The sequence below is a fragment of the Callithrix jacchus genome, chromosome 15 (assembly GCF_049354715.1).
Source record: "Callithrix jacchus isolate 240 chromosome 15, calJac240_pri, whole genome shotgun sequence".
Taxonomy (NCBI): domain Eukaryota; kingdom Metazoa; phylum Chordata; class Mammalia; order Primates; family Cebidae; genus Callithrix; species Callithrix jacchus.
Genome location: NC_133516.1, coordinates 21050927 through 21066158, shown reverse-complemented (window position 1 = coordinate 21066158; position 15232 = coordinate 21050927). Strand labels below are relative to the sequence as shown.

The 15232-nt window shown below is 33.8% G+C and overlaps 1 protein-coding gene across 8 annotated transcripts in view; it reads left to right on the top strand.

The window, feature by feature from the left end:
- Positions 1-15022, top strand: part of FGF12 (fibroblast growth factor 12) — a 584819-nt gene extending 569797 nt beyond the window's left edge. For all 8 annotated transcript variants that reach the window (XM_035276103.3, XM_003734814.6, XM_078350516.1 and 5 more), the window contains one exon: positions 10303-15022. In XM_035276103.3, the coding sequence (XP_035131994.1) occupies positions 10303-10421 (119 nt within the window). In that variant the 3' untranslated portion in view covers positions 10422-15022. The remainder of the gene's footprint in view (positions 1-10302) is intronic.
- The last annotated feature ends 210 nt before the right edge of the window (positions 15023-15232 follow it).

Genomic DNA, 15232 nt, shown 5'->3' with positions numbered 1-15232 from the left:
AATATCTTTAATGGTACATTAACTAACACAGTAATCTAACCTTTTCACTTCTTGAAAATTACAGAGAAGCAAGAAAAATGCAATTAAATTTGCAGTAATAAAATGATTAATCACATTTCCCTTGTCTTTGATGGTAACTGGTACTGGATGGGGGTTCTTTATAAAGTTTATATATATATATTTTTTTCAGGTTTAGTGAAAGTAGAGATAGTTTATTTTCATTAGGTTTGAATTATTAATAATATGCTCCTGTTTGATTCAGATCTTAAAACCATCGCTTTTAAGAGCAAAGTTTTTCAAATGGAAGAGTTCCTCTCAAATGGGTCAAATGTTGGGCTTCCTAGGGAAGAAAACAAAAGTCATTTGCATTATAACAGGGTTTAGCAGGAAGTCACGTATGGCTCAGATTGCTTTCTTTTGGTGGTGTGAACAAAACAAATATTTATTTGAGTTTTATTCAAAACAGAAGTTAAATTGTTTTTATTTGGAAAACAGAATTTGTCAGGAACAACTACAGTGTCCCCACACACAGGTTGTTCAACTCTCCACTACAGAGTAACGTTGACACTTAAAGGTTAATACCTGGTTCTCCTCATTACTACTAGCACTCTGGAGTTTCAGATAATCTGTCAAGAATCCAACAACAATACAAAGTGATATTTAGTAGTAGCTATACTACCTTATGTTCCATTTGCATGGCATACTGTCACTTCAGCATGCTTTCTGAACTAGAGTATCATTTGATAGCCACTAAATCCTTGGGAGTGTGCAGGTTAAGATTTACTATCGCTATTTTAAACACTAGGAAGATGGCATTTCTAGAGGTTAACTCACTTGAGTGTATACAGCTAGAAAGAGGCAAATCTAAAACTGTTACCTTGTAACTTCAGACATCATACTTTTTCTGCTATAAATGTGATGTGTGTGTGTGTAAATGGACTGTCATTCCTTATTCAATTTACTTAGTTGTGTGTGTGTGTGTGTATTTGTGTGTAACTTTTTACGAATTAGAATCTGCAGAGGGAAGACATAAATATGTATTCTTAGAAAACCCAGGTACTTCTCATGGAAGAATTAAGGACATCATCTCTACAAGTTGAGTGTGCATTGGTATCACCTAGAGAGCCTACTAAAGCATTGATTGCTGGGCCCCATTTCCTGAATTTTTAATTTTGTAGATTTGAGTTGGCCAATAATTTGCAATTTCTTAATGTTGCTGCTGGTGGTGGTGGCGGTTAGGGGTCACGCTTCAAGAACTAAGTCTGGGAAATCACTGGATGCAATGATCCTCAGAATCTCTTTCCTTTCTAGACTCTATAATTTATCATGTATATTCATACAAGGAAAGGTAAGAGTGGTCATCAACTTTCTTGGTTTATTTTCTTTTTCGTTGATTTTTTAAAAATTTCTGTGAAAATGAGGCTTATTATTTGATGATTCAAATATCACTAAAGGAGTTTGATAAATGTTGTTTATTGTGTATTATTCCTTGCTCCATTAGTTTTATCTATTTTACCTTTATATTGGTCAGTTTCAGGGAACTTAGCACAAGTTTAGGACTTTACAAGTAGAGATTCACTGACTTTAAAGGTGAAAGAAAAATCAGCTTTACTCCAACCAAAGACTTCTTCAGTAAGTCAATATAGCATAGTAGATAGGAATATTCATTTGGAAAATAACTATGAAACACCTACTAAACGTCTTTCACTGTACTAATGGGAATGCAGTTGTACTCAAGGAAAGACAATTTTGACTTGATAGCATTTATGTCTAAAAATGGGTAAAAAAGAATAAGCAATTAAAAATAAGCATGTATTTTAAAACATCACTAGAGATTAGTTTCATGAAAAAAAAGAACTATTTTAAAAAGGATAATGAAGGTAAATTTCTTAGGGAAGATGAAATAAATGACATTTAAACAGCAATCTAAATGAAATTTAGTAGTAAACCATGCAAAGATGTGGTACAAGGTTTTCTGCAGGCAAAACTGACAGATTTTAAAGGCTTTTATAGAATCCAAGCATTATGTCTAATAATGAGCAAGAAAGCCAATCTGACTGAAATGGATCGATTAAAGTAATAGAAGGACGGAGATGAACTTAGAGGGAAGACCATATAAATTAAGGCCTTGTAACCACCTTCAGGATTTTAGATTTTATGTTTAATATGATGGGGATTCATTAAAGATTTTGAGCAGAATTTCAGAGAAATCAGCCAGGATCTTAGGCAAGATAATAGTAAATTAGACTCTAGGGTTTTATAACTAGAGATAGAGAGAATGGCTTTGAATGTATTTTGAAGTTAGACCTGATAGAGCATACTAATGGATTGGAAATAGGTTGTTAGATAAAGAGAGAAATCAGGGATGACATTTAGGTGTTAGGCATGACCAACTGGGCGAATAATGGATCTGTGTGCTGAAATGTACACACACACACACACACACACACACGCACGCACAAACTACTTAAATATGACATTTTAAAATCACATGTAATCCTCTAGTACTGGCTATTACAACTCAAACACTACGAACATTTTGGGACTTTGGATTGTATAATTCTGTGCATTGGAGAATACTTGGCAGCATCTATAGCCTCTATGTTCAAGAGGCCAACAGCAAATCTTCCTCTATAGTGGTGACAGACAAACATGTCTCAGGCCTTACCAAAGATTCACTGAAGGCAGATTCACCATTGCCTGACAACCACTGACTTAGGTTACATGTCTGCTTTTCGAATGGAGAGACAATCTTGTTCGGAAAAGTTCTTCTACTGTGTAGAACTGTCTTATATTATAGAATATTAGTAATACCACCCTGACCCCCATCACCATAGTTGTGACAAGAAATGGGGATAATACATCCCTGGTTTATTCACACTTCTAAGAAAATGAATGCAGTTGCTGACATACTCCTGGGGAACATTAACTAACATTTATTGGAAAAAGAGACTCCTGCAAAGGAGAATAAAATAGAGTAGGCAGTGATTTAGCAGAAAGAGTAGGCTATTTTGATTGATGTTCAAGAAGCCAGGTGAAAACATCTTGTCAAAAAGGAAGAAATGATTAACCGTATCCCACACTGCTGGAGTGTCTAGTAAGCTGCTAAATGAGAACTGATCATTGCTTTTGTAACTTGTGGTCAGCAGTGAATTGACATGAGTTATTTCGGTGAAAAAGTAGGCAAGAAGTCTGACTGGAATGAATTAAATTATAACAGGAGGCAAAGAAAAGAAGAAGGTAGTATTAAAGTACACTTTTGATAACTTCTGTTATAGAAGGGAAGTAGAGAAATAAGGGAGCTGGTGAGAAGCATGACAGTTACATGGTAGGGTTCTTTGTTTTTAAAGCTATTTCATATATTTAGGTACTGATGGGAACAATCTTAGATAAGCAGAAATTGGCATTGCAGGAGAGACACTGAATAACACTGAGTAAGAGGGCTGTGATCGAGTACACTGTGGTCCTCTAGGTTTAGGAAAGAACTGGACAGTGCAAGCAGGAGCCAGAACATGTGGGGGCAGATATGCATAGGTTGGTAATTTTTGCCATGAACACATTTCGCATCTGATTCTGTTTTCTAAGTGAAATATCAAGTCAGATAATTTATTGTATTGGAAAATAAAGAAAGAAGAATTAGAGAGAGGGAGAGAAAGAAAAAGAAAGAAAGGAGGGAAGGAAGGAAGGAAGGAAAGGGAAGGAAAAGGAAGGAAGGAAGGAGGGAAGGAGGGATAAAGGAAGGAAGGATGGAGGGAAAGAAAAGGAAGGGAAGAAGGGAGGAAGGGAGAGGAAAGAAACAAAGCGTATTGCCTGAGTCTGGGGAGGGGCTGAGATGGTATTGGAATCTTGAGGTGGAAGGAGACGGTGTGAAGTAAGTCACTTGAGAAGAATGAGAGAGGGAATTGACCAGAATGATGTGGTAGAATTCCAGAAAGTGCTCTATACCACCATGAGGTTTGGGGTCAATGTTTTGACTTGAGACCAGTCAACACAGTTTTATGTTTTTCAACATATGTGGACATACTCAACTGTTAAGCTATCAGCTTAGAGTGAGGGCTCCAGGGTTAACGTCACGTGGACTTTAAAGCTGACTGCCCTGTATTACTGTATTACTTTGGACAAGCTACCCTCTTTGTTCTTCAGTTTCCTAAACTGCAAAATAGGCCACTAAAAGTACCTATTTTTTTAGGTCATTTGTAAAACTGTTTATATATATACATGGAAGGCATATAGCAAGTGCTCAGTTAATGTTAGCTATTATGAGAATGACTACTGCTTAATAGGAGAGTACCCTTGGGATGGTACTTGGCACCTGGTTTATTATAGCTGTGTGCTTTATAAATAATAACAGCAGTGCCCAAAACTTCATTTTTTCATACTTTTAAGAAAGTCATTGTGTCACTGTGATTTTTTTCAGAAGGAATTTAAAACTTAAATAAAAGTTATTGTTGAATGTTAAAAGTTGTAAATAGGGAAATCTGAGCCACCACGTTGGCAGGGAAAGCCTGCATATTCAGATAACTGCATTTGCAACACAGGCATCAGTGAAAATAATATAATAGAAAAATATTAAATAGAAAGCCTGCCCTGGAAAAATCCATATCTAATCCTACAAAGAGAAAATGGATTTTAAACAATACTTCAAAGCTCAGTAATATTTTATATTTTTCTTTTCTAAAAGCATAATCATTCACTTTAAAATGAAGCAAGAATTTAAAAAAATAGAACAAATACCATATATCATCACAAAGTCAGTATGTTACGGTCTTGTTCTGACCAAGTGTACCTTTTTGTGTTACCAGAACTGCAAGGCTTTCTATGGATATATAGTCAGTGCATGCTCAGACAGCTGTTAAAATCACAGCCTTCACTATGTCAGGTCACCTGGTAACTAGCGTCTAATCTCACAAGCGCATTCTGCTGACATTCAAGGTTTAAACTGGCCATTCTTAGTAAACACTGTGCTTTAAAGTAGTACATGCTGTGAGCTGTGTTATTAGAAACCCTTGCTTGTCCTTGTGTCTAAAAATAAGGAGGAACACTCTCGCACCAAATCTCTACCTTATTTTCACTCAGAAAGCTGGGTTGAATCCCTCTGTTTCAATCTACAATAGCTCTAGAAAAGTCAAAAGCATGAATAGAAAGAAACATTAAGAAGGAGGAAAATTGAAATGTCAGTTAGAATAGAGGAAAAATAAGAAGAAAACAACTGAAATAAGAGTATGCTTTGATTTGAAGAGAAAATACTGAAGAACCAAACAGAAATGCTTTCTCTTCAAAATATTATCTCATTTTACCATTTGTCCAAAACATGATGATATGCAGGTTAGAGGAACAATGATATTTTATTTCAGAAATATCTTGGGGTGGGGGAAGCAAATGTATATTTTTCCTACTTTATGTACTTGACAAACAAATAGAAAGAGGGCAAGCAGCTTGATCAAGGACAACCCAGAAAACCCAGATGAAAGGGAAATAACATTGTTTATCATGCAGGCCTTACATCTTTAGCACGCTGAACATCCTTGAAATTTGGGTACTGACACTGTGTTGGAAAAATAGTATCAAGCACAATCAGAAAAAAACAAAGTTTAAAATCATTTTATTAAATACTATCTATAACATCATACTTGCTGAAAATAAAATCTGTATCACAAGTGTAGCTCCATGGCCCTGAGTGAGACATGGTTAACCAGTAACATCCCACATTGCCTAAATGAGAGGGTTTGTTTCAGACAGTCACTTCATATACCTTGTACGCAGGACAATTCAGGACAAGTTGTTTGCTTTTTATTTGTGATAAAATATGATAATACATAATTTACCATTTTAATCATTTTTAAGTATACATTTCATTGCTATTAAGTACATCCACATTGTGCAGACATCACCATCATCCATCTCCACAACTTTTTCATCTTCCCCAACGGAAGCTCTGTACCCATTAAACATGAAATCCCTATTCTTCCCATAGCCCCTGGGAAATACGGTTCTATTTTCTGCCTCTACAAACTTGACTAAGTTTATCTCACATAAGTGGAGTCATGCAATATTTGGCCCCTTGTAACTGGCTTATTTCACTTAGCACAATTTCTACAAGATTCATTCTTGTTGAACTGTGTTAGAATTTTGTTTTTAAGGTGGAATACTATTTGATTATATGTATATACCACCTTATTTGTCAGTGGATATTTTGTCAGTGGATATTTTGGTGCTTCCATCTTTGGGCTATGGTAATAATCCCTCTAAGGGCATGGATGTACAGATAGATGCTATAGTCCCTGCTTTAATTTCTTTTGAGTGTACACCCACAGGAAGAATTGCTGGATCATATGATACATCCATATTTATTTTTTTGAGGAATCACCATTTCATTTTCCACAGTGGCTGCACCATTTTACATTTGAAATAGCAATGCATAAGGGTTTCAATTCCTCCACATACTCAACAACACTTGTTACTTTATTTTTTATTTGGGGTATTTTTTTTAAATAACTATGCATTTTCTTTTATTACCATTTCTGAATGACTTTAGGAACATTTAGTGAAGGTAAGGTCAACTTAAGTCTTGATTAACATACAGACATAAGAATTCAAACACCGATATGCCAGTCATTTTACAGTGTTTATTGGATAAACTATGGTATTTCTGATTTTATTCAAAACACTTAACTAGGACCTTGAAACCCTACATATTCATCCTGGCCTTGCCACCACTCACTAGTCTGACTTTATGGAAGTGGCTTAATTTCTTTTATATTTAAAAAATTGGGGGAGCCGGGTGCAGTGGCTCACGCCAGTAATCCCAGCACTTTGGGAGGCCGAGGCGAGTGGATCACGAGGTCAAGAGATCGAGACCATCCTTGTCAACATGGTGAAACCCTGTGTCTACTAAAAATACAAAAAAAAAATTAGCTGGGCACGGTGGCGTGTGTCTGTAATCCCAGCTACTCAGGAGGCTGAGGCAGGAGAATTGCCTGAACCCAGAAGGTGGAGGTTGCGGTAAGCCGAGATTATGCCATTGCACTCCAGCCTGGGTAAGAAGAGCGAAACTCCGTCTCAAAAAAAAAAAAAAAATTGGGGTGATAATTTCTCACCTTCTATATTCATCTGTTACTGTAATTGCCAAATTAATCAATTTTAAATTGCTTTGAATACTCTGAAATGATAGATTTATTCAAGGAATTAATATCATTGTGGCTGCTGTATACATTGTGGTGATTTTTGTTTACATTTTGCCCATATAATACACTTTAGTGAATACTTATGCCTTGTTTTTTTCCCTCAAATTTGTTTTGTTATTTATAATGTACACTCAGAATAGCAGTCATTAAGTGTTAATGCAACTATGGATGGTAGTAAGGCATTTATATTACTGAAGGGAGGTTCTTTTATTTCTTTGCTTTCTAATTGGATTATGGTCTTGTGATTCAGAAATCTGATTGAGACTTATACCCCTTGATCTGTCAGCTTCTTAAATTAGATCTGTTACTGAATCCTAGGTCCTGTCAATAATAATGAAAATTAAAGCTCAAGAAATTAAATTTAATCTGTTGGTTTGACCAAGGTTTTGCTATCTATATTTGTATTTGCATGCAATTTCTTGAATAATTTTAGTTTATTTTCTCTGAACATCCTTTTATTGTGGTTAGCAGAAGTATAGAAATCCGAATACCTGTTTGATTTATTGAGGAGGAGAGCGGTTTTTATCAGTGAACTGGAAAACCTACCTGTTACTTGTCATTTTCTAACTGGGACATGAACTAGTTTTTCAAAACCCTGAATTTTATTACTCCATTTAATGGAAAGATTGGGAAATTAGAAATTGAGTTGCATGAGAAAAAAAGCAAATTTTACATCTTGCTGTGGCACTGGTGAATTTTGGTCTTTTTGAAACACTGTATATTTTCAGATGTCCATTTGTAATACCTCTCAATATCAAGATGGCCAGCAGGGTAACATTACTGTAAAAGTTACCTGCAGCAGTACTATTACAAGTAACATTGTGTGCTGACACAAATGAAGTATTTTACGTGCAAGTGAGAAATAGAAAAAAATAAGAGTCCAAATGAATGTTTTGGGTAAAATCTGTAGCATAACAAAACTAAAAAGGAAATTGCAACTCTAAGAAACTCAGCGTAAAAAAATGATAAAAATATTTACTTTAATGAAAATTAGAAAATTTATTCCTCACGTGTTTCCAGATGAAGCTAAGGAATTTGCAGGTCAAAATACATTATTTTTTTGAAAAGGAGATTTTTGTAAATTCACTGAGATTCTGATGTAGCAATCTGTGGTGAAGCCTGCAAACGTATGATTTGTCAAAGCTTAGTAGGTGACAGAGTTGGGAAGGACTATTTTATGGCATCATATGATTAGCTTTCCAACTGAATCACTTCATTACTTCTTGAGTTCCCCTGTTCATATGTAAATGGTTATATTTTGCACAAATAAAAAACTATGCTTCAATTTTGGAGTTTTAATACATTTTTTAAAAACAGAAAGAGAAGTAAGACCCATTAGACTTAAGAAACTTCAAGATTCCAGCAAGATTTTCCATAGGGATATTCTATTTGCTGAAAAAAAAAAAGACAAACTTGAATGGCTTACTTGTCATTTGAACATTATGTAATCTACTCTCTGAGCTGGTTTCCTCTGTATACTATGTTACTTCAGCCAACAGCATTTAGTCCTTTGGGGATGTTGGAAGAGCCATTCAGTGCGGTAATTGAAATATTTTTAAATCTCATTAAAATATATGTGGCTAATTTGCATAAGGGCCTTACCATACGTATTTTATACATATATTTTGTACTACTCAAAGTGTGGTTTGCATTTTATCAGCATCAGTATCACCTGAGATCTTACTTAAAATGCAGACTCTCAAGCTCACTAGAGTCCTTCTGATTCATAATTTTCATTATAACAATATTCCTAGGTAATTCAAATGTACAGTAACATTTAAGAAGTTCTATAATTCAGTATGTTGGAAGAAATCTGTCTCCTCGTCAGTGAACCTGTCTTAGGAGACTCACTTGTATTCTAAATTCTCTTTTAGTCTAGTTTTGGATTTAGAATACTTTCAGTCAAAATAATTTATTTGTATATTCTCTGAAAATCTGTTATTCAAAATGCTCACAAAGAAATCAGCTTTTTAATTTTCATAAACATTTTTGGCACTTGCCACATGTAAGGCATTTAATCTTCATAAACATGCTATTTTTCATTTATGAAAATATATCCAAATTAACAAGGTAGTAGGCGGCTGAGTCAAGGTGTGGATCCAGGTAGCATGGTTCCCATATTGGTAACCACTCAAAGTTAAAGGGAGGAAGCTATCTGATGTTGGAAGTAACATTCAAATTATTAAATCTTTGTGATGATGATTCAATAGGTGGAGATACCTAACTGTGTTCCTATGCCAAGGATAAAAGTTAACTCCTGATATTTACATGAGACATATCATATACTCTAGTCAGCTTTGCCTATTTCACAACAGTATAATGAAGCTGAATTAACGTGTTCAATATGCTGACAGATTGTGTTTTGTAAGAATAACTATAATTTGAAAAAAACATTGTTCTCTCTAAACAGTTATCTAGGAATAGCCATGATGGCTCACAGATGACTGAACTTTACAGCCAGACAAAACAATAGAGCAGAAAAGGAAATGTACAGATGTGAACTGAAATCTCACGGTTGCATAATCACATGCCCTGTTGATAAATAACTTAAAAGCCATGAACTGTGTTTCTTACTTTAGGTGAAGGAAATCTAGGACAATTGGGGAAATTGTTTCATCTGTTTTCCTTTCCTTTGTAATCACTTATTTTTACATAGGATGCCCTGGAAATTGGCATTAAATAGTTCAGTTTGACACAACATCATATTTCCTATGGTAGGGTAAACAGTAGGAATATGTAAATGAATATTTTTTCCCTACCCAAATTAGATTTCCGATTAAGGAGCAAAAAGCAAAATACTTCCCATGTTTCCTCTGACTCTGGATGAAAATCCTGTTTTCTAGGTTAATAAGCTATAAAGATTCAAGCCTTATCTATAAGAGAACAGAAGCAACTCACATGTCTATAGTTCAAGAAAAGTTGAAAAGGTGTGGCTGAAAGAACTGGAAAAGAATTATGTGTATCCACTAAATATATTATCAAGTTAAAACTCTTTTTTTATAATGGGGAGAAGAGTTTGTGATGAGAGTGAAGAATACTGTAAAAGCAAATTTGCAAAGCTTATTGAATCAAATTTAGGTCCACTATCATAAGTAATTTTTCTGATTTTGCCTTTCAGTGTGTATGTACAGAGAACCATCACTACATGAAATTGGAGAAAAACAAGGGCGTTCAAGGAAAAGTTCTGGAACACCAACCATGAATGGAGGCAAAGTCGTGAATCAAGATTCAACATAGCTGAGAACTCTTCCCTTCTTCCCTCTCTCATCCCTTCCCCTTTTCTTCCCTCCCATTTACCCATTTCCTTCCAGTAAATCCGCCCAAAGGAGAGGAAAATAAAATGACAATGCAAGACCTAGAGGCTAAGATTCTGCACTCAAAATCTTTCTTTGTGTAGGACAAGAAAATTGAACCAAAGCTTGCTTGTTGCAATGTGGTAGAAAATACAAATGCACAAAGATTAGCACACTTAAAAACACAGGAAAAAATGAATCAGGACTCCACAAACATTAAATTAAACTGTATTGTTATGAGTAGAGAGCTAACTGTAATTAAGACATCAATAAAGATGAAATAAAGTTATTACTTTAAAGGAAAGGGTTTTGGAGAATTGAACTCAGAAACTGATGTAGTATACTAAACAGCTTAAACTCATGATAATGCTGCGATGTGTGGTTTTCTTGATTTTGTATTTTATTTGGGCATCTGGAATTGACACACCATTCTATTCTGTTTGCAGGATTTTTTTTTAACCATGAAATTGAACATTTTCAAATTATAAACTATTCAACAGACAGGATTGTGCGACCAGTTTAAAGTAGCAAAAAGTAACTCAGTATACAAGAAGGCAAATAGATAGGTAAGAATACTAAATTGTTTAAAAATATATAGCCAGGAACCATTTATCATCAAGAAAAGTATAAGAAATTATTTTTGAGGATGTAATTTAAGATTGTTTTATGTAAAAGGAAAGTCTTTTATCAAATCTAATAGCCTTAACAAACTTAATTATTTCATAAAAATTATTTCAAATTATCCTAGAGTATAACATTTTTTATCAAAGATATTATTTCAAGAGTTCTTTTTTTTGTAGTAGTAGTAGTAGTTTAGGAAAAAAGTTACTGTTGTAATGCTGAAGGGACTTTTGGGAATTCTTTGCCAGTGTTCAGGTGGTGAGGTGTAAGTCCCTTGCTCTTAGCATGTAGTCTGATTTTTTGCTTTGTGGACACCATTGAGAGTATAAGCGCATGTTTTAGAAAGCTTTTACCCTGTCTTGCAGCAGGGAAGGAAGAAGAGGGGTTTTACATAAGGAAATATGTCCTAGGAAATTAGTCAATGCAAATTGCATTTGCCTTTGTACCTTACCAGGGTCTTAACATCGTTTTTCAAATTCTGCCATGAAATTGGGAGAAATGACTGTGAAATTCCTAACTTACTGTCTTATGAAGCCAGTAGCTAATTTGTTGCTATATGTATATGCTCATTTACAAGTCCAGTTAGCAATTCGTTTGTTTCCTAGAACACAGAAGGGTACCAGTAATACATTAAATGTTGAAAGGGTGTAGAAAAATACTATGGGATTCAACAGCTATGGCTCCGACAGATAGGATTCTGTGAGCAGTTTAAAGTAGTGAAAAAGAACTCAGGATAAGAGAAGGCAACAACAGTTAAGAACAGTTAAGTATTTTTAAAAATCAGGGAAGAAATAAATGTTATGTAATTTGCATTGGAATAAATAGATCTATTTAGTCCTACAAATCAGGAGCAGTGTAGAGACATCAAAATTTAAAGGGAAAAAACACACAAAACAGAATGTGAAAAAAATGTATGCAGATTTGTGGATACTATCAATGAGAAAACATAGCATGTAACTTCTCCTATATCTCTACTGTCCAGCATGTATTGTTCCAAATATGACTCCCTAAAATATATACACTTTGCAGAAGCTCTAGGCCCTCACCTCAAACCTTGCCATTGGTTGCTGTATTTCAAAGTCAGCATAGTTTCCCTCACTTTACACAGTCATTATTCTTCAATAGTGGATCATATTCTTTACCGAGTATCCTGTTTTTATTATCTAGAGGTGAGTAGAAAATGAAATGAAGGAATGTGCTTAAGCAGTTGGGAAGAACAAATGTTATGCATCTAGGCAAAGATTTTGAAGACATATTTGCAAGAGATATTTGTTTAACCAAAATATTTGGAAAGTAACAAAGACATTTAAATTTTCTAAAAATGGACTTGCTCTTATAGGAAAAGAATACCCTTGGGGATAAAATGTAACTAACTGTATTTCCTCCTGTCACTCTTGATTCAACTTGATTATAAATATACCTGTCACTACCGGAACCAAAAAAAAAAAAAAAAAAAAAAAACCCAAACATAAAGCTTATTTTATTTGAAAAAAATAAAAAAGAAACTTCAACACAATGGGACACTGGCTCATTTAGCAATCTCAAAATGACTTGAGATTTTGTGGTAAATAACACAATGGATGAAATAAATAATACATAACACAATGGATGAAATGTATAAAAATTACAGTGATCATTTATGACAAAGTATATTTAAGTTGGTTATTAAAAAATAGAGATGAATCACTAACAAAATTCCTCTGTATTTGCCATCTAGACTCACATTTGTCACGATCCTGATAGAATTTCAGAAAGAATTCTAAGCACCCAGTTTGCATATTGTTTTTCTCTGTGTTATGTTAAGCAAATGTTCACTGCAGTAAAATGTTTTGGAAATTAGCTTTGTCTTATTTCCAATTTAGTTCAGAGAATGAATTGGAAATCTCATTTCTTTTACACATGAACCTGACAAAAATTGTAGCTTAGAGCAAAGGGTTAATCTTTGCTTAACTGCTGCTTGCTTTTTAAGTACATAAAAACTTTAATAGAATAAGCCAGTATTCACTGAGTTTTTAAAAATATTACTATATATGAACGTAAAATATCCAACTTCATCCAAAAATATGATTGAATTTATGTACTTTGTTTTTCAGGCTTATTTCAAGTAGAATAATTCTTTAATTTTCATTGTTCGGATTTCTGGGTCTTCAATTCATTCATCACTTACTCTTTTTTAAGTAAAATAAGATTTTTTTAAAAAAATTGCATTGAGATTTTTCCCAGGAAAAATGTGGCTTTTAGCAATGTTTTGCAATTGGTTATGCAGATATAAATTAAGATGTGTTTATTCTGAGTTCTTATTGGAATAAGTTTCAAAATCAATGAGCTTAAGAATGAAAACAAAACTTTTGAGAGTCTCTAAATAGCTCTATGGTCAATATACCTTACTTGATTTTTAAGCTCAATGAGTGAAGTATAGAAACAAATGGTGCTGAAATTCCATTTGCTAATTCAGAGACTTCTGTGCTTCTGCAAATTGGAGGGCAGCAAGCCACCCTATTCTTATAGTAATAGCTTTGGCTTTGAAATTTACATACAAATTTAATAACACATTTTTAGCCATTATGGATTGGCTCAATAGATAGGAATGTAATGCAATGAGGTGCTTTATGGGCCTCACTGTAATTCAGAAAACCTGTTTAAAAGAACTGTTCTGTTTAATAAAATAGGAACAATCTGATATCTAGATTGGTGGTCCTGCATTGCCACTAGTGAGAGATGAGAGTATTAAGACAAGAATAAGAAAAAGAAAAGACTTCAAGGTTGTATATTGGAAAGTCTGGAAGTCCTAATTTGGGACCACTGATTTCTTGGTGAAGAAGTATGACTACATTGCCAGTGATTGCCAGTGATTTTTTTTTTAACATAGACCCAGAAACAGCAAATCTATTTTACCCTCATAGCTTAGTCTACCAGGCCTTGCTCTTGAGAAGATTTTCCATGATGTTGCTTAATTTCATCTGCACAAGATGAGACACAAACATAAAATATTCCCTGCTCATTTTAGTATCATAAAAGGCTGAGGTTATTTCTCTGTCATAAAATTGTAAATAGCATTTTTTAAGTCAAAATTACATTTAAAACAGTGGATTGTTCTACAAATATATATGTGTATATATACATATGCTTCTGAAATAAGGATATATTATATAGAATTTTTATTTGATTTGTGGTCTGTAATCGTAGTTAAAAATAAAGAGATTTGAATGCAAAATTTATACATTAATGTATATTTCTAATGATAGTACAAATTGCCACTTTATAATAAAAAAAAGACAGGTGGGAATAATAATCAAAGCACATGTTCCTTCAGTACTTTGGTGATTTTTAATCCCCCTTGAGATGCACAGGAAATTATTTTTTTAGTTAGAAAAAGTTATCTTAAACATATATACTTCCCAATATGGATTTCATAATAAGTCATATCAGACTGAGAATTTGTGGTTATAGAATAGGAACAGGATGCTAGATGCTGGTTTTTATTTTTCAAGATTTTTCCTGGAGCCCAAGTTAAAAATACAGTATATAAGTCTAAGTTAAGTGAAAATTAATAATGTTCAGAAATGATATATTGAGCTTTAGTAACAGATGGAAGCAAAAAAAGAATATTTAACATTATGATAATAGCCCTAAAATAATGTAATAAACTGCATCATTAAATGTTCTACTAGTTGGAAAGAATGAGCTGATGTTTCTTTGTTTTTGCTCCAAGCACAAGTTAAAGACAGTGACATTCATTTTACTCAAAATTGTTCAAAAAGTCCAAAACATACTTCCATGGCTAGAATTGATATTAGCTCCAATACAAGGTTACATGTTACAATCTTAAGAAATTATTGACACTGAAATGTTTAATAAACATGTTGTATGAGAAACTAAGCAACTTAATGTTTCATTTTTGCATTAAAGCACAGATTCTTCAAATCATTGTTTTCTGAGCTCAGATTTGTAAAATGTTGACATATAACCACCTTCCTGGAGTGAAAAACAATTAAAATCCTGAGATGCTTATGCACGTAGATGAAATACTGGCACATTTTTAAAAAATATTAAACTTCTTTGAGAGGTCTACCTATTTTTAGTGTTTATACTACATTGCTGAAAAAGTGCTGGGTCTTCGTAAGAAAAAGATCA